Below are 21,635 nucleotides of genomic sequence, written 5' to 3'. Positions count from 1 at the left end.
CTATGGTTGGTTTCCTGTAAAATTACGAAGTCTATGGTTGGTTTTCTGTAAAATTACAAAGTCTATGGTTGGTTTTCTGTAAAATTACAAAGTCTATGGTTGGTTTCCTGTAAAATTACAAAGTCTATATGGTTGGGGTCCAGTAAAATTACAAAGTCTATGGTTGGTTTCCTGTAAAATTACAAAGTCTATGGTTGGTTTCCTGTAAAATTACAAAGTCTATGGTTGGGGTCCAGTAAAATTACAAAGTCTATGGGTTGTTTCCTGTAAAATTACAAAATTTATGGTTGGGGTCCGTTAAAATTACAAAGTCTATGGTTGGTTTCCTGTAAAATTACAAAGTCTATGGTTGGGGTCCAGTAAAATTACTAAGTCTATGGTTGGGGTCCAGTAAAATTACAAAGTCTACGGTTGGGGTCCAGTAAAATTACAAAGTCTATGGTTGGTTTCCTGTAAAATTACAAAGTCTATGGTTGGGGTCCAGTAAAATTACTATCTCTATGGTTGGGGTCCAGTAAAATTACAAAGTCTATGGTTGGGGTCCAGTAAAATTACAAAGTCTATGGTTGGTTTCCTGTAAAATTACAAAGTCTATGGTTGGGGTCCAGTAAAATTACAAAGTCTATGGTTGGGGTCCAGTAAAATTACTATCTCTATGGTTGGGGTCCAGTAAAATTACAAAGTCAATGGTTGGGGTCCAGTAAAATTACAAAGTCTATGGTTGGGGTCCAGTAAAATTACAAAGTCTATGGTTGGGGTCCAGTAAAATTACAAAGTCTATGGTTGGGGTCCAGTAAAATTACAAAGTCTATGGTTGGGGTCCAGTAAAATTACAAAGTCTATGGTTGGGGTCCAGTAAAATTACAAAGTATATGGTTGGTTTCCTGTAAAATTAAAAAGTCTATGGTTGGGGTCCAGTAAAATTACAAAGTCAATGGTTGGGGTCCAGTAAAATTACAAAGTCTATGGTTGGGGTCCAGTAAAATTACAAAGTCTATATGGTTGGTTTCCTGTAAAATTACAAAGTCTATGGTTGGGGTCCAGTAAAATTACAAAGTCTATGGTTGGGGTCCAGTAAAATTACAAAGTCTATGGTTGATTTTTCTTAAAATTACAAGGTTCATGATTGGTTCCCTATAATACGTACAGGAGTAATATAGACTAGTATTCAAAGGATTATACATTCTAGATCATACGACAATGATGACATTATTATAGCGTCATGCCGATAATCTACATCACACCAATGCTTTACACATCATCTCAGATAACATTTGGCATGAAAACATCTATCTTCAAAGTGTAAATACAAAATACTTTCATAACTATAGAGTTGTTTTTCAAATTATATTTCAGTGAAAGAAAAGTAGAATTCCGAAACTTGATGAAAATATTGCAATCTCATGACCATCCAGTGATTAAAGATTTACGTATTTCCTGTTTTTTAATAGCATTTGATAATTACAAGTCAGTTTTGGTACCATTTATAAGAAATCTTAAACATGCACATTTTGTATCATCAATGATTACATGCTCGATGCATGATCTGAACATGTCTCTCGCCAACACTACACATCATTCTAAGTAAAGTATGTATGTTTGTTAGTTAGCACTACCACACTGTATGTACCAGTCCTGCACCAATCATCATTAAAACATTACTTAGGCTAAAGATAAAAAAACATCACAGCTCCAGGATCTGCAGTAATGAAATGATCTGTTCGACCATCAATGGAGTGAATTACCAATTTTGACTTTCCTCGGGTCATTACATGCTGTCGTAAACAAACCCATACACCAACACTCTTGGCCTCATCAGCTCATTTTAGAGCTTAATCAGGGACCTAAGTACGCCTCAGGAAACACAAGTGGCACTGTCATCTGTCAAGCATTATTAGTATCAAAAATAATACAACTGCTATATTCCCAATGTTTTGTTTGCAATTGCATAAGCACTGCATTTATCTCTCATTAGGGCCAGGGGTGGCTGTTATCAACAGCCAGGACGGGTCAATACTAGCGCAAAACATCATTACCGACTTGCCGATTCTATATATCACAAACTGATCATTATGTTAATCATTAGGGACAGTTAAACAGGTTGAATAACGATTTTAGGATTATATTGGGCCCATACTGCAGGACACACAAGGCCTGTGCTTCAGGACAAACAAACAGTAATGCATCACAATTATTGGAAAGGAAGGCAACCAAACAGAATATCAATCCTAGATACAGATTTTTTAAATTCAATTAAATGGCTGTTGTTGTGGTACAATTCAACTGAAACATCTTATACTTAGATATTGGGCCAACATAAGCAAAATTCTGTATTGTTCATGCATTATTTCTCACAAAAATGTTAATTAAGCCCTATAAACATGTCAGAAATTTACAAACAGAAAAAACTTTCAGTCTCAGTCAAAAGCACTTTAATTTTACAAATAATATGGACCCAGATGAACAATTTCTGTGCATGGAATCCACATCTTAATTGAACCTTAAAGATCCTATCGGTACATAATCCACATCTTATTTGACCCTTAAAAATCCTATCCATACATAATCCACATCTTAATTGGTCCTTAAAGATCCTATCTGTACATAAAATCCACATTTTAATTAGCCGTTGAAAGATCCTATTCATACATAATCCTCATCTTAATTGGTCCTTAAAGAAATTCTGCGTAAGGAATCATTATCTTACTCGACCCTTAATTAACAAACCCCTGTGTAAGAATCCATATCTTAATTAATAATAATTGAAGAATTACCTGTGAAGAGAATTCACAACAAAATCAGCTCTTGAAAAAAACCTATGTATAGAACCTGTCTTAATTGACCCTTGGAGAACCCAGCTGTGTATAGAATCCATATACCTTACTTGTCCCTAGAAGAACCCCTGTGTGAGAGTTAACATCTTACTTAACCCATGCCATAAATTGGCCCTGAAGAAACCCTTTGTGTTGAATAAACATCTTTTTTATCCTTGAAGAACTCCTGTGCTTAGAATCAATAGGTAAATTTGCCCCTGAAGAACCCCTGTGCAAAAAAAATCAGATATTATTGAATCTTGGAAGTCCATGTGTAAGTTTTAGTTCATCTAGATGGTTTCAGGATGACATACCTATAGTCCTTTAAAAAAGAAAAAAAAAAAAACCCAAAAAAGGAGACAATCATCTCCTGAAGCCAAGAGTACATATATCTTACTAGTAACAACAAAAAGGGAGATGATCACCTCCTGAAGCCAAGAGATATATCTTACTAGTAACAACAAAAAGGGAGACAATCACCTCCTGAAACCAAGAGATATATCTTACTAGTAACAACAAAAAGGGAGACAATCACCTCCTGAAGTCAAGAGTATCCAGTACAAACTGACAAATGAACGGAAATAAACAAAACCTGCAGTCTTTAGCATACAGGTAATTTATAAGCTACATGAAACTCACTAAAGTTATAAACACTGGCCTACTATTGAAATACTATAGGAAAGATCTTATCAGTCGCCCATAAACACTTATTTTGATTGAAGTATTTAGTATCTATGTCATACCATCGTTCTTAGGTCTTACACTCTATGACTGGTCCAGGCGGCTGGTAATCAATATCTGCTAAGTGTAATTAGTATTAATTTGTGGTATACGTTATTAACAGCCTGTAGATCATCACTTATTGCTAGCCTTCAAGATCACGGCAAAGCCTTCAATATATATGCATCTAAATTTTTCAAAAGAGTTTTACACATACCTTAAAAACATGATGCAATAAATGGTCACTAAATTTTGTTACACAGAATGTAATATTTCTTTGATGATATTGAGGTAATTCATCTCCTTTAAACTTGGCCCCAGCTTCTTCAACATCCAATTATATAAAATCTTCCATAGGAAAACACAACAGAACTTTAAGAAAGTTCTTAACTAAAAGTTCTAGCTCCTTTCCATTACTTTTTATTTTTACCATTTAAAGAAATTTTCTCCCATGCTTCAGTCATGTTTATTTTTGTCTGTCTTTGTGTGTGTGCGTTCTATGTGTGATGGTGTGTCCGGTTATGCGTCTGTCTGTGCGTGTGTCTGTTTTGTCTTGTGTGATGGTGCGTCTATGTGTGTGTCTGTCGGTGTCGAAGTGTGTGTGTGTGTATGTCTGTGTAATGGTGCGTCTGTCTGTGTCTATCTGTCTGTCTTGTCTGTGTGATGGTATGTCTGTCTGCTTCCTTCTCACTCTGTATAAATTTAGGTTAGGTTATGTATGTATGTTAATTAATATGTAAATGATGTAAGTAGATGTGAGGCTTGTGGTTCAAGCTTAAAATAATCGTGATGAAGATGATGTTTTTTGTGTGATGATAAGGATGATGATGTTTTATTGTGATGAAAAAAATGATAATAATTTATGTATGGATAATGATATCATGATAGATGATGATGATTAAGTGTGATTCTTTTGATGATGATGATGATGATGATGAATGGATGAAGATGATGATGCTGATATGATGATGATGATGATGTTTGATTATGTATGATGATGATGATGATGATGGTGATGATGGTGGTGATGATGAACCGATGATGATGAGGAGTAAGATAATGATAAAGATGATGATGCTGATATGATGATGATATGATGATGATGATGATGTTTGATTATGTATGATGATGATGACGAATCATGAGTATAGCTACTGTGGGTGTAAGAGTGAGAATGTGTGTGCATATATGTTTCAAATGTTTTGTATTTATGAAAAAAATCTTGAAAAATAAAAAAATTCAAAAAAAAAAAAAAAAAAAAAAAAAATAAACACTGGCCTAGAAATACTATAGGAAAGATCTTATCAGTCGCCCATAAACACTTATTTTGATTGAAGTATTTAGTATCTATGTCATACCATCGTTCTTAGGTCTTGCACTCTATGACTGGTCCAGGCGGCTGGTAATCAATATCTGCTAAGTGTAATTAGTATTAATTTGTGGTATACGTTATTAACAGCCTGTAGATCATCACTTATTGCTAGCCTTCAAGATCCCGGCAAAGCCTTCAACATGTGCATCTAAATTTTTCAGAAGAGTTTTACACATACCTTAAAAACATGATGCAATAAATGGTCATTAAATTTTGTTACACAGAATGTGATATTTCTTTGATGATATTGAGGTAATTCATCTCCTTTAAACTTGGCCCCAGCTTCTTCAACATCCAATTATATAAAATCTTCCATTGTGAGGAAAACACAACAGAACTTTAAGAAAGTTCTTAACTAAAAGTTTTCCTCACACCCTCAATCTTCCTATATGGAATTTTTCAAGTAAAGGAATTTCCTTACACTCTCAATCTCCCTATATGGTAACTTTTAAGTTAAGGAATTTCCTTAAGATAATATGAGAACAATCAGATGACAATGGGTCTGGTGTTCTAACTACATTAGGACATGGAAAATAACTTAACATCACAGAGATAATTGTTAGAATAGATATATAGACTTAAGTTATTGAGTTTACTATTTATTTAAATTGCTATTTACATAAGTACAAACTGGTACTCAGGTGAGATAACGAGATCGTGAGTCATATGAAGACATGAATTTATAAAGTGGTCACAGATGTTCAACACCTGTAGCTCCAATAATAAGCTATACATTCTTTTCTGTTCAAAGTGCTTTTCAAAACTAGAAATACGGCCAGGATGGCTGCCTACATATGTAGCCTCTCTTTCCAATTTGTCAAATTGCTGAATTGTTAATGTCAGGAAATTAAGGATCTTTAGCCAAACAATGTCTCAATAATAAAGGGACATAACTTTTGGGGAAAAAAGTCAAAAACCAAAAACTATGTAAGGGGTACAACTACTCAAGGTCGCAGTAACCCCCAAACAATTCCTTGCAAAGTAACAGAATACATAGTCAGACAAAATCCTACTAGCTACACCTTCAGACATAAGCTCCTCTCCCTAACTTCCTTACAGCCTAGGTACAATTCGCTCCTCTCCCTAACTTCCTTACAGCCTAGGTACAATTGGCTCCTCTCCCTAACTTCCTTACAGCCTAGGTACAATTCTTAAATATTGTGTCAGGTTAAATCTGTAAATTCTAAAATTATAAAGTGCCTGACAAGAATAGATTTTGGGGATCACTTCATCCTCATACAAATATCACTGGAATAGAAAACTGGAATGACACTCAACCCCAAGTTAAGTGGAAAACTTGGCCGAAGTTAACTAACAAAGTGCAATTAACAGTAAATTTTGGGACATTATAAATTCTGGATCTGAAATGTGCTTAGAGATGGTATATGTACTATGAGAGAAATTTAGAGTTTAACAAATGTTTGCACAGCTGCTGGCGCTGGAAAATTAACACCAAATCTTATTAAAATTAGACTTGTATTTTTCACTTCTCTATATGATACTCTTTGGTGTACGGCAATATAAGATCTAATTAACAGTGACCCATAGAAGGTCATCTCAGCATGACCTTTGAGCTCAGCCAATTAGCCTGCTGCCTATGAAATTGTCGGTGTGATTTCATTTTTTGGAAGCTTTAAGTATAAATACTTATGTGACGTTCCCGAGGTATTCGAAAAGTCGATAGCAACAGCAAACAATATGGCTTCGCCCACTCTGGCTCACAGAGAACATCTCAACAAAGTTATAGTTTAAAAGACATGTGGTGTCTATGTGTTTTTTTCTTCAATAGAGAGATAGACAGTGAGGCAACAGTGTCGTGAAAAAGATTTAGTTTAAAAGGGAATAACGTGTATGGTAACGATTTTCGAAATCCTGTTGACAACACCATCCATCCTGTCGACGAGATATTGTATAATCATTTTCTGTTCTTTCAATGTAACGTCCAGGAGATAAGCAACTTTTTTTTATTACTGTGGCCATTAAGATAGTCTTATGTCTAATTAAGAATGTTTGAAATTTAGCGAATATCAAATCAATCGCTGAATTGGGTCGTAAATACTAAGGAAATGCAACCGAAGGCTCATATAAGACTCTTTGTCATTGGTTGATTAATGACATCATTGACCAGCTTTTACTGACTTCTATTTGAAGCTCAAAGGTCATACAGAGATGACCTCCCATGGGGTATTGTTAGATCTTGTATTGCAGTACTACTATTGTAGAGTATCGTAGAGGAATTGAAAATTACAAGTCTAATTCTAATTAGACTGAGCAACACCTAATTTATCTTGCTTCGCGACTCTGTCCAGGGCTAGAACTTTATTTTCAAAACCACTAGTCAGTCGGGCTAGCCATTCAAAATTTTACTAGTCCAAATGTAAATTTCACTAGCCCAGTCGGGCTAGTAAAATTGAAAGTCGCTAGCCCGAAAATATTGGAAATATAACAATGAATATCTATGTTAAATTGTGACATATTTATTATCATGTTTTTCATGATATTGTACATGTATGTGTCCTCATGTGTAACAGATCAGCAGTAAATACTTAACTAATCTGTTGTGATAATAATCAGGATATAAACTGTGATATTAATAACATCATAACTTAAATTAATAAAATAAATAAATGAGTTTTGGAATTTTGAGAAACGGCAGAATATGGTCGACCATGCTTTGCAACATAGAACGCACTTAAATAATGCATTGACTCTCTTTTGTACAGTAGGATTTAACTTTTGACCCCGTTTGTCAGACATTGAACTGTCAATGCATGAACAGTTAGTGTGTCTATTCTCATATTAAAACAACCCTTAACAAAGGCACCCTTACGATCATTTATCTCTGGATAGGCCTTGCATACCATGGATTGTCCTGTGGTGGCTTATTTCGACCCACGGGACATTCTTGTTGCCGCTGTTCTTTGAACTTCCGTTCTCGTTTGTGATCTTTTTCTCTTTTTTATTGCTTTCATCCTCATTATCATCAGAATCACGATCACCCACTTTCCGTTTCCTAAGACGTTGAATGTAGCTGCGGTCCATCATCAGTTACTACGAACGCTTTTACCATGTGTCAAAAAACGAGCTGTCAAAAACGAACCTGAGTGTGCCGTTTATAATTCTTTCGATACAAACGCAAACATGACCAAGACATACCATGTGCTCAACATCGGAATCCTCGGACTTCATCATGATCATAATGCTTTCGGAACTCTCTGGCGCTTACTAATGTATACACACGGCAACATGTCGAGTGAAAACGGAAAGTGGAGGATCGTTTTTCAGCGAACATACGAATAAATAATACACAAGGGTATGTGAGTTGTTTATTGAAATATTGTCGGGCATGTGACACTGTGATTTTTACTAGCCCGACATTTTAATCAAATAAAGTTCTACAAGATTTCCACTAGTCAGTCGGGCTACCGGAATTTCAAACCACTAGCCCGGGTAGAAAATCTACTAGTCCCAGACTATCGGGCTACCTTTACGTTCGAGCCCTGCTGTTGCACAAAAGACAATTACAACAAGAGATCCCAGAGGGATCTTGGCGCCCACCATTGAATGATCTTTATAGGTTCCATGTCAGATTGATCTTTTCTCTACTTTTCCCTTCCTCTAAGTCTTACTAATCTGTGTAAATTCAGAAACAGCCCTCTAGTACTTTTCAAACAAGGGGAACCTATATATAAAATTTAAGATTTAGCGATAATGGCTGTCTGTTGTTTTCGGATTGGTCCCAAAATGCAACACCAGGGACCAAGGGGAAGATCCCTTCAGTACCTTCTGTAAAATAGCGATAACAAACTTCAATTGTCAAAATACAAGATGGCTGCCTGTTGGGCAGGTTGTTTTCTGACTGGTCTCAAAATCCAATATGCATAACTAGGCACAGAGGGCAACCTACAAATGAAATTTCAGAAAGATCCCTTTAGCAATTTCTGATAAATAGCGATAACAAACTTCAATTGTCAAAATCCAAGATGGCTGCCTGTCGGCCATGTTGTTTTCCGATTGGTCTCAAAATGTAATATGCATAACTAGGCACCGAGGGGAACCTATATATGAAATTTGAGAAAGATCCCTTCAGTACTTTCTCAGAAATAGCGATAACAAACTTCAATTGTCAAAATCCAAGATGGCTGCCTGTCGGCCATGTTGTTTTCCGATTGGTCTCAAAATGCAATATGCATAACTAGGCACCAAGGGGAATCTAAATATGAAATTTGAGAAAGATTCCTTCAGTACTTTCTCAGAAATAGCGATAACAAACTTCAATTGTCAAAATCCAAGATGGCTGCCTGTCGGCCATGTTGTTTTCCGATAGGTCTCAAAATGCAATATGCATAACTAGGCACCAAGGGAAACCTATATATGAAATTTGAGAAAGATCCCTTCAGTACTTTCTCAGAAATAGCGATAACAAACTTCAATTATCAAAATCCAAGATGGCTGCCTGTCGGCCATGTTGTTTTCCGATTGGTCTCAAAATGCAATATGCATAACTAAGCACCAAGGGGAGCCTACATATGAAATTTCAGAAAGATCCCTTCAGTACTTTCTCAGAAATAGCGATAACAAACTTCAATTATCAAAATCCAAGATGGCTGCCTGTCGGCCATGTTGTTTTCCGATTGGTCTCAAAATGCAATATGCATAACTAGGCACCAAGGGGAGCCTACATATGAAATTTGAGATTGATCCCTTCAGTACTTTCTCAGAAATAGCGATAACAAACTTCAATTGTCAAAATCCAAGATGGCTGCCTGTCGGCCATGTTGTTTTCCGATTGGCCTCAAAATGCAATATGCATAACTAGGCACCAAGGGGAACCCACATATGAAATTTGAGAAAGATCCCTTCAGTACTTTCTGAGGATTAGCGATAACAAGAATTGTTTACGGACGGACGGAGGGACGGACGGACGGACGGATGGAGGGACGGACGGACGGACGGGCGACGGACCATGGATGCAGGGCGATTTGAATAGCCCACCATCTGATGATGGTGGGCTAATAAATCTGAATATTCAATGATTTTGATATTATAGGAAAATATTGCCATGATCATCTGATGACATGACGGCAGCATTACTCTCATATCAATATATGTATAATTTCAAAGCCAGACAAAGAGAGCAATGTGTGAGTGTCACATAGCCAGACAAAGACAGCGATGTGGGAGTGTATGTCATAGCCAGACAAAGAGAGCAATGTAGGAGTGTCTCATAGCCAGACAAAGAGAGCAATGTGGGAGTGTCTCATAGCCAGACAAAGAGAGCAGTGTGGGAGTGTCTCATAGCCAGACAAAGAGAGCAATGTGGGAGTGTCTCATAGCCAGACAAAGAGAGAAATGTGGGAGTATCTCATAGCCAGACAAAGAGAGAAATGTGGGAGTGTCACATAGCCAGACAAAGAGAGCAATGTCGGAGTGTCTCATAGGCAGACAAAGAGAGCAATGTGGGAGTGTCTGTCATAGCCAGACAAAGAGAGCGATGTGGGAGTGTCTCATAGCCAGACAAAGAGAGCAATGTGGGAGTGTCTCATAGCCAGACAAAGAGAGAAATGTGGGAGTGTCTCATAGCCAGACAAAGAGAGAAATGTGGGAGTGTCACATAGCCAGACAAAGAGAGCAATGTCGGAGTGTCTCATAGCCAGACAAAGAGAGCAATGTCGGAGTGTCTCATAGCCAGACAAAGAGAGCAATGTCGGAGTGTCTCATAGCCAGACAAAGAGAGCAATGTGGGAGTGTCTCATAGCCAGACAAAGAGAGCAATGTGGGAGTGTCTGTCATAGCCAGACAAAGAGAGCGATGTGGGAGTGTATCATAGCCAGACAAAGAGAGCAATGTGGGAGTGTCTCATAGCCAGACAAAGAGAGCGATGTGGGAGTGTCTGTCATAGCCAGACAAAGAGAGCAATGTCGGAGTGTCTCATAGCCAGACAAAGAGAGCAATGTGGGAGTGTCTCATAGCCAGACAAAGAGAACAATGTGGGAGTGTCTCATAGCCAGACAAAGAGAGCAATGTGGGAGTGTCTGTCATAGCCAGACAAAGAGAGCGATGTGGGAGTGTCTCATAGCCAGACAAAGAGAGCAATGTGGGAGTGTCTCATAGCCAGACAAAGAGAGCAATGTGGGAGTGTCTGTCATAGCCAGACAAAGAGAGCAATGTGGGAGTGTCTGTCATAGCCAGACAAAGAGAGCGATGTGGGAGTGTCTCATAGCCAGACAAAGAGAGCGATGTGGGAGTGTCTCATAGCCAGACAAAGAGAGCAATGTGGGAGTGTCTCATAGCCAGACAAAGAGAGCGATGTGGGAGTGTCACATAGCCAGACAAAGAGAGCAATGTGGGAGTGTCTCTCACAGGTGATATTTCACACTGCAATTAACTGGATCCCTGAATTGTATCAAATGGAAACTTTGAGGATGGCGTTTTCAACTACCACAATACATAAATACCATATTAAAAAGAAATATTCATAGAATTTCCTGTATAATTTGCACCAGCTTGATTTAGGCTACTATTTGGCAGATATTTCAGGCACATGTAGCAGAAATACATACATGTACACACATCTGCCCATGCACTCAATCAATGACATCCATTTTTGTATTTATTAACTGAAAGCATAAAGATTTGGCAAATATTCTAAATATTCAAGCATTACAAATTACACTAGAAATGTAGCTTAATATAGCAACCATTACATCTCACACTGTATCAAGAAAGATATTTGTAGCTATATATAGCAACTATTACATGTCTCAATGTACCAAGGTCTTTCTAGCTTTATATATATAGCAACCAATACATGTCACACTGCATCCAGGTTTTTGTAGCTATAGCAACCAATACATGTCACACTGTATCCAGGTTTTTGTAGCTATAGCAACCAATACATCTCACACTGTATCCAGGTCTTTGTAGCTATAGCAACCATTACCTGTCACACTGTATCTAGGTCTTTGTAGCTATAGCAACCATTACCTGTCACACTGTATCTAGGTCTTTGTAGCTATAGCAACCATTACCTGTCACACTGTATCCAGGTCTTTGTAGCTAGCAACCATTACCTGTCACACTGTATCTAGGTCTTTGTAGCTATAAAAACCATTATAACCTGTCACACTGTATCCAGGTCTTTGTAGCTATAAAAACCATTATAACCTGTCACACTGTATCCAGGTCTTTGTAGCTATAAAAACCATTACATGCTATACCCACAATTTGAATGTGACAACTGATCATGCATGAGCATGCTTCTAGAAACACAGGAAAAATAGTCAATAACAACATTTAAACCCTCATTGGTAGGTAATAAATCACCTTCCCCATTAGTCAAATCACATCTATTGATTCCATATTAAGTTAATGGTCCAAATTTACCAAATTTACATATCTATAAATAGTATCAGTATGCTGTTTGTCCTGAAGTCATTTCAATACAAAATTGAAATACAACTACAAATACTAAATACAATCAAATGCCAATAATTAAAATGGAACAAAACATAAAGATATAAACAGCCAATAAAATATGTGAACTTTCTTAACTGATAAATAATGAATCTATTCATAAATTGTTAATCCCTTCCCCCCACCCAATATTTTTGCAAAAAAAATAATAATAATAATAACAAAAGAAACTTGCCAAAAGTGACCCTTCGTTTTTTCCTTGGACTGTCTTGTCCAGACAAGTCAGCAGATTTTGGTCGTCTGATCCTCATTTTCACCCAACAAGTACTACAGCTTGTCAGAAGTTACACAAACAAGTGACTTGTGTCACCAACAGCCTTGTTAATGAGAAGACAAGGACGGCTGATGTTTAAAAACAAGAGATATTTAATAACAGGAGCCACCTGGTAAAGGGATCAAACATAATCGACCTGATCAGGTATATGTACAATACACAAAAGCTGCCAACTATCATAATTACACACATCTATAAACTCACTGTTCTGGCTCTCTTTCCTACCATCTGCCGCCTTCTCTCGTTTCCTTTTTCTTTGAATTCTGCTCATCATCTTGCCAGATTTGCAGGTGAATGTCAAAATATTGTCTCCAAACCAGCATTAGCTTACAGTGACACTTTGTGAAACGGGTCATAACGACCTCCAGATTGAATATTCAACACACAATCACCACGCTTATCATCCTACTGGTAATCAGCTCCATATCGGGTATCTGACAATTTATTTTTCAATAAATTGGAATTATTAAACAAATTAAACTGCAGCAGAGAAGATGGATTATATACAGGTTCGGCGTGGGGAAGCTAGCTGAATATCAGAACAGGATATTACTGCTTGATTATAAACAGACTGCAGTGGTTATAATGGCCTAAGTGGTAGTTATCACATATACCAGTGAGACAAACTGCCCTCTGTGGGGACAATATTTAACAACTAAGATGTGTTGGTTATTAAATAATTACCAACTAATATGTGTTGGGTTAGGAAATAGACAAGGGCCCAATGGGCCCAAATCGCTCACCTGCAATGCAGTGATCTTTTCATATATGGATCCTGCAGTTATTTGAAAGCATGCTACAGGATCAATATAATGTCTCTCTGCACTTTGGCTTTTCACTAAAAGTCATTTAAAGATTTAAGCATACTTGATCGACGTGACCTTGAATGAAAGTCAAGGTCATTCATTTGAACAAACTTGGTAGCCCTTCACCCCAGCATGCTACAGGCCAAATATTAGGTCTCTGGGACTGTTGGTTATCGAGAAGAAGTCGTTTAAAGATTTTAGCCTTTTTGACCCCTGTGACCTTGAATGAAGGTCAAGGTCATTCATTTGAACAAACTTGGTAGCCCTTCACCCCAGCATGCTACAGACCCAATATCAACTCCCTGGGACTCTTGGTTATTGAGAAGAAGTTGTTTAAAGATTTTAGCCTTTTTGACTCATGTGACCTTGAATGAAAGTCAAGGTCATTCATTTGAACAAACTTGGGAGCCCTTCACCCTAGCATGCTACAGGCCAAATATTAGGTCTCTGGGACTGTTGGTTATCGAGAAGAAGTCGTTTAAAGATTTTAGCCTTTTTGACCCCTGTGACCTTGAATGAAGGTCAAGGTCATTCATTTGAACAAACTTGGTAGCCCTTCACCCCAGCATGCTACAGACCCAATATCAACTCCCTGGGACTCTTGGTTATTGAGAAGAAGTTGTTTAAAGATTTTAGCCTTTTTGACTCCTGTGACCTTGAATGAAAGTCAAGGTCATTCATTTGAACAAACTTGGGAGCCCTTCACCCTAGCATGCTACAGGCCAAATATTAGGTCTCTGGGACTCTTGGTTATTGAGAAGAAGTCGTTTAAAGATTTTAGCCTTTTTGACTCCTGTGACCTTGAATGAAGGCCAAGGTCATTCATTTGAACAAACTTGGTAGCCCTTCACCCCAGCATGCTACAGACCCAATATCAACTCCCTGGGACTCTTGGTTATTGAGAAGAAGTTGTTTAAAGATTTTAGCCATTTTGACTCCTGTGACCTTGAATGAAGGTCAAGGTCATTCATTTGAACAAACTTGGTAGCCGTTCACCCCAGCATGCTACAGATTCAATATCAACTCCCTGGGACTCTTGGTTATTGAGAAGTCGTTTAAAGATTTTAGCCTTTTTGACCCCTGTGACCTTGAATGAAAGTCAAGGTCATTCATTTGAACAAACTTGGTAGCCCTTCACCCCAGCATGCTACAGACCCAATATCAACTCCCTGGGACTCTTGGTTATTGAGAAGAAGTCGTTTAAAGATTTTAGCCTTTTTGACCCCTGTGACCTTGAATGAAGGTCAAGGTCATTCATTTGAACAAACTTGGTAGCCCTTCACCCCAGCATGCTACAGACCCAATATCAACTCCCTGGGACTCTTGCTTATTGAGAAGAAGTTGTTTAAAGATTTTAGCCATTTTGACTCCTGTGACCTTGAATGAAGGTCAAGGTCATTCATTTGAACAAACTTGGTAGCCGTTCACCCCAGCATGCTACAGACCCAATATCAACTCCCTGGGACTCTTGGTTATTGAGAAGAAGTTGTTTAAAGATTTTAGCCTTTTTGACACCTGTGACCTTGAATGAAGGTCAACGTTATTCATTTGAACAAACTTGGTAGCCCTTCACCCCAGCATGCTACAGGCCCAATATTAGGTCTCTGGGCCTTTTGGTTATTGAGAAGAAGTTGCTTGAATGGAAAGTTGACGCCGGACGGACGGCCGGACGGACGACGGACGGACGACGGACGACGGACGCCGCGCCACGGCATAAGCTCACTTGCCCTTCGGGCAGGTGAGCTAATAAGTACTGAAGCAAACAAGGTCAGTGGCAGTTCATACCCCCCACAAGGTCAGTGGGAATTCATTCCCCCAACAGGTCAGTGGGAATTCATATCCCCACCAGGTCAGTGGAAATCATACCCCCACCAGGTCAGTGGGAAATCATACCCCCACCAGGTCAGTGAGAATTCATACCCCCACCAGGTCAGTGAGAATTCATAACCCCACCAGGTCAGTGGAAATCATACCCCCACCAGGTCAGTGGGAAATCATACCCCCACCAGGTCACTGGAAATCATACCCCCACCAGGTCAGTGGAAATCATATCCCCACCAGGTCATTGGAATTCATATCCCCACCAGGTCAGTGAGAATTCATACCCCCACCAGGTCAGTGGAAATCATACCCCCACCAGGTCAGTGGAAATCATACCCCCACCAGGTCAGTGAGAATTCATACCACCAGGTCAGTGAGAATTCATACCCCCGGGGACCAGGTCAGTGAGAATTCATATCCCCACCTGGTCAGTGGAAATCATACCCCCATCAGGTCATTGGAAATCATACCCCCACCAGGTCAGTGGAAATCATACCCCCATCAGGTCATTGGAATTCATATCCCCACCAGGTCAGTGAGAATTCATATCCCCACCAGGTCACTGGAAATCATACCCCCACCAGGTCAGTGGAAATCATACCCCCATCAGGTCAGTGGAATTCATACCCCCACCAGGTCAGTGGAAATCATACCCCCACCAGGTCAGTGGAAATCATACCCCCATCAGGTCACTGGGAAATCATACCCCCATCAGGTCAGTGAGAATTCATATCCCCATCAGGTCAGTGAAAATTCATATCCCCACCAGGTCAGTGGAAATCATACCCCCACCAAGTCAGTGGAATTCATACCCCCATCAGGTCACTGGAAATCATTCCCCCACCAGGTCAGTGAGAATTCATATCCCCACCAGGTCAGTGGAAATCATATCCCCACCAGGTCATTGGAAATCATACCCCACCAGGTCAGTGAGAATTCATACCCCCATCAGGTCAGTGGGAAATCATACCCCCACCAGGTCAGTGGAATTCATACCCCCACCAGGTCAGTGGAATTCATACCCCCACCAGGTCAGTGAGAAATCATACCCCACCAGGTCAGTGGAAATCATATCCCCATCAGGTCAGTGGGAAATCATATCCCCCACCAGGTCAGTGGGAAATCATACCCCCACCAGGTCAGTGGGAAATCATACCCCCACCAGGTCAGTGGAATTCATACCCCCACCAGGTCAGTGGAATTCATACCCCCACCAGGTCAGTGGAAATCATATCCCCACCAGGTCAGTGGAAATTCATATCCCCACCAGGTCAGTGGGAAATTCATACCCCCACCAGGTCAGTGGAATTCATACCCCCACCAGGTCAGTGGAATTCATACCCCCACCAGGTCAGTGGAATCATACCCCCATCAGGTCAGTGGGAAATCATACCCCCACCAGGTCAGTGGGAATTCATACCCCCACCAGGTCAGTGGAATTCATATCCCCACCAGGTCAGTGGAATTCATATCCCCACCAGGTCAGTGGAATTCATATCCCCACCAGGTCAGTGGAAATCATATCCCCACCAGGTCAGTGGAAATCATATCCCCACCAGGTCAGTGGAAATCATATCCCCACCAGGTCAGTGAGAATTCATACCCCCACCAGGTCAGTGAGAATTCATACCCCCACCAGGTCAGTGAGAATTCATACCCCCACCAGGTCAGTGGAAATCATATCCCCACCAGGTCAGTGGAAATCATATCCCCAACAGGTCAGTGAGAATTCATATCCCCACCAGGTCAGTGGGAAATCATACCCCCAACAGGTCAGTGAGAATTCATACCCCCACCAGGTCAGTGAGAATTCATACCCCCACCAGGTCAGTGGAATTCATATCCCCACCAGGTCAGTGGAAATCATACCCCCACCAGGTCAGTGGAATTCATACCCCCACCAGGTCAGTGGAAATCATACCCCCCACCAGGTCAGTGAGAATTCATATCCCCACCAGGTCAGTGGAAATCATACCCCCACCAGGTCAGTGAGAATTCATACCCCCACCAGGTCAGTGAGAATTCATATCCCCACCAGGTCAGTGAGAATTCATACCCCTACCAGGTCAGTGGGAAATCATTCCCCCAACAGGTCACTGGAAATCATACCCCCACCAGGTCAGTGAGAATTCATAACCCCACCAGGTCAGTGGAATTCATACCCCCACCAGGTCAGTGAGAATTCATACCCCTACCAGGTCAGTGGGAAATCATTCCCCCAACAGGTCAGTGGAAATCATATCCCCACCAGGTCAGTGAGAATTCATATCCCCACCAGGTCAGTGGGAAATCATACCCCCACCAGGTCAGTGAGAATTCATACCCCCACCAGGTCAGTGATAATTCATACCCCCACCAGGTCAGTGAGAATTCATATCCCCACCAGGTCAGTGGAAATCATATCCCCACCAGGTCAGTGAGAATTCTTACCCCTATCCGGTCAGTGGCAGTTCATACACCCCCCCCCCCCCCCCCCCCCAACCAGGTCAGTGGAATTTAGATATACCTGCCTGCTGCAGAATGTAGAACCACCCTTGCATCCATGTCCATTTGTTGTATGTGCAACATTATCCACAGAATAAAGATCATATCACATTTTATTTTTCATTTTAATTAAACAAGAACTGTTTTATTGATTTCCATTAAATAGTAAAAGAGTTACAGTGAATTAGTTTTTAACCCATTAGAGGCCGTGGTGGCCTACTTGGGTGTCCGATTGGAAACCCTATATAGATTACGCACATACCGTATTTGACCTAATAAGGCTGCCTGCCCTAATAAAGGCGCCCCTACCTTTTTTCAAGGAAATGAATCTTTGACCGAGTGTCAAAATGGTGTTCAAAAGTAATAATGCATGTGAAATGTTTTGCTACTTTATGTGTTCAATTTTCTTCAGCATATTAAGTAACTGGAACACAAGTTTTCGCCACATTTTGTCTATTCCTACAGATGACAGTGCAAAGAGCACCTGAAACTAAACACCCATACAAATAATAACTTACCATCTTTATTTGAAGATAAAGTGAAAGACTTCATTCTTGTTGATAAATAACTTTTGTTCAGAACAGAAAGCTAGTAAAAGACATTGTAAATCAATTATTAGGTCAAAGAAAACGATGTCTGGTATGATCTGGGAAATCACCTCTGTCTATAAATAGAACACAAAAGATTTCCATTTGAACATAAATGGTGGAACACACGTTCTCTGGTCTAAAGATCAGCTGGCATGGTTTACAAGTTCACAGGAATATTCAAGTGATGTTTAAGCTTAATATATGATAATGTAATAGATATCTTCATCTGGAATATTTTTATGACTGAATATTTTACCGTTTCCACAGCCTTGGGTAGTCTGCTATAAGGTATAGTCTGTTTCATAAAACTTCAGAATAACTCATCTTAATAAGGGCGCCCCCATTGTCAATTACCCGCGCCCTGCGCGCTTATTAGGTCAAATACGGTATGCATCTACAATGTATAAGGATTATTGCCAGCAAGTTTCGTTGAAATCCCCTCAGTAGTTTAGAAGGATTTAAAGTATGCATGTTGTCATATGGAGATATTTTCTTTGTCATGTGATTACATTATATGCAGTTTGACAATATATATTTTTGATGTCATATGGCAATATTTCTATGTTATGTCACAAAATAGTTATGTCATGTTTGCATGACTACATTATGATACAGTATGTCACATGTGACATCACATGACAACATGCTTATGATGTGTTATGTGTACATTTTGAAGTACACATGCCCAACATTTTGTTTAGGTCATATAGTGATGACTCTAAACAGGGAATTATAAAATTTGACAGTAATAATTACCGTAAAATGTTGCTTCATCCACACTCTTACGGTGGAACATATGGAGATTCCTCAGTGACCATTTCTTTTTGTCTGGAAAAAAAAATTTGAAATAAATATTAATACATGGAAAATTATGAAAGCTCCAACTGCCACAAAATCCTTATTTAAAACAAGAGGCATATTTGGGTCTCTAACCAAGTATGCCCACTTAGGCCTGCTACTAAGCAACTTGAAGTTGATTTGGGACATTAATGTTGATGATAATCTGCATGACTACCTCCTAATCTAGTTTATCAATTTTAGTAACCCTGAAAGTAGGTCAAGACCATCTGAACAATCCTAAAATTCCTTCATCCCAGCATGCTACTGGCAAAATATGTATCATGACTCCGGAACCCTTGGTTAATAAGATGTTGTTAAAAACTTTAACAGTTATAGTGATGTCAATGTTACATACAGCAGTTAGTGATGTCAATGTAACATACAGTATTTAGTGATGTCAATGTTACATACAGTAGTCAGAGTGATGTCAATGTTACATACAGAAGTTAGTGATGTCAATGTTACATACAGTAGTCAGAGTGATGTCAATGTTACATACAGCAGTTAGTGATGTCAATGTAACATACAGTAGTTAGTGATGTCAATGTTGCATACAGTAGTCAGAGTACTAGTGATGTCAATGTTACATACAGTAGTCAGAGTGATGTCAATGTTACATACAGTAGTTAGTGATGTCAATGTTACATACAGTAGTTAGTGATGTCAGTGTTACATACAGTAGTTAGTGATGTCAATGTTACATACAGTAGTCAGAGTGATGTCAATGTTACATACAGTAGTCAGAGTGATGTCAATGTTACATACAGTAGTTAGTGATGTCAATGTTACACACAGTAGTCAGAGTGATGTCAATGTTACATACAGTAGTTAGTGATGTCAGTGTTACATACAGTAGTTAGTGATGTCAATGTTACACACAGTAGTCAGAGTGATGTCAATGTTACATACAGTAGTTAGTGATGTCAGTGTTACATACAGTAGTTAGTGATGTCAATGTTACATACAGTAGTTAGTGATGTCAATGTTACATACAGTAGTTAGTGATGTCAATGTTACATACAGTAGTCAGAGTGATGTCAGTGTTACATACAGTAGTCAGAGTGATGTCAATGTTACATACAGTAGTCAGAGTGATGTCAGTGTTACATACAGTAGTCAGAGTGATGTCAATGTTACATACAGTAGTTAGTGATGTCAATGTTACATACAGTAGTCAGAGTGATGTCAATGTTACATACAGTAGTTAGTGATGTCAATGTTACATACAGTAGTTAGTGATGTCAATGTTACATACAGTAGTCAGAGTGATGTCAATGTTACATACAGTAGTCAGAGTGATGTCAATGTTACATACAGTAGTCAGAGTGATGTCAATGTTACATACAGTAGTTAGTGATGTCAATGTTACATACAGTAGTCAGAGTGATGTCAATGTTACATACAGTAGTTAGTGATGTCAATGTTACATACAGTAGTCAGAGTGATGTCAATGTTACATACAGTAGTCAGAGTGATGTCAATGTTACATACAGTAGTTAGTGATGTCAATGTTACATACAGTAGTTAGTGATGTCAATGTTACATACAGTAGTTAGTGATGTCAATGTTACATACAGTAGTCAGAGTGATGTCAATGTTACATACAGTAGTCAGAGTGATGTCAATGTTACATACAGTAGTCAGAGTGATGTCAATGTTACATACAGTAGTTAGTGATGTCAATGTTACATACAGTAGTTAGTGATGTCAATGTTACATACAGTAGTTAGTGATGTCAATGTTACATACAGTAGTTAGTGATGTCAATGTTACATACAGTAGTTAGTGATGTCAATGTTACATACAGTAGTCAGAGTGATGTCAATGTTACATACAGTAGTCAGAGTGATGTCAATGTTATATACAGTAGTTAGTGATGTCAATGTTACATACAGTAGTTAGTGATGTCAATGTTACATACAGTAGTCAGAGTGATGTCAATGTTACATACAGTAGTTAGTGATGTCAATGTTACATACAGTAGTCAGTGATGTCAATGTTACATACAGTAGTCAGAGTGATGTCAATGTTACATACAGTAGTCAGAGTGATGTCAATGTTACATACAGTAGTCAGAGTGATGTCAATGTTACATACAGTAGTCAGTGATGTCAATGTTACATACAGTAGTCAGAGTGATGTCAGTGTTACATACAGTAGTTAGTGATGTCAATGTTATATACAGTAGTCAGAGTGATGTCAGTGTTACATACAGTAGTTAGTGATGTCAATGTTACATACAGTAGTTAGTGATGTCAATGTTACATACAGTAGTTAGTGATGTCAATGTTACATACAGTAGTCAGAGTGATGTCAATGTTACATACAGTAGTCAGAGTGATGTCAATGTTATATACAGTAGTTAGTGATGTCAATGTTACATACAGTAGTCAGAGTGATGTCAATGTTACATACAGTAGTTAGTGATGTCAATGTTAT

At 38.9% G+C, this 21,635-nt stretch overlaps 1 protein-coding gene across 2 annotated transcripts in view; it reads right to left on the bottom strand.

Annotated features, from left to right (window-relative positions):
* The window catches only part of LOC117334222 (multiple C2 and transmembrane domain-containing protein 1-like), a 205,417-nt gene that overhangs the window by 152,287 nt on the left and 31,495 nt on the right, over positions 1 to 21,635 (bottom strand). For both annotated transcript variants that reach the window (XM_033893711.1, XM_033893714.1), the window contains exon 2: positions 19,113 to 19,184. In XM_033893711.1, the coding sequence (XP_033749602.1) occupies positions 19,113 to 19,184 (72 nt within the window). The remainder of the gene's footprint in view (positions 1 to 19,112; positions 19,185 to 21,635) is intronic.

Source organism: Pecten maximus, chromosome 9 (assembly GCF_902652985.1).
Source record: "Pecten maximus chromosome 9, xPecMax1.1, whole genome shotgun sequence".
NCBI lineage: Eukaryota > Metazoa > Mollusca > Bivalvia > Pectinida > Pectinidae > Pecten > Pecten maximus.
This window is presented reverse-complemented; position numbering and strand designations above follow the sequence as displayed.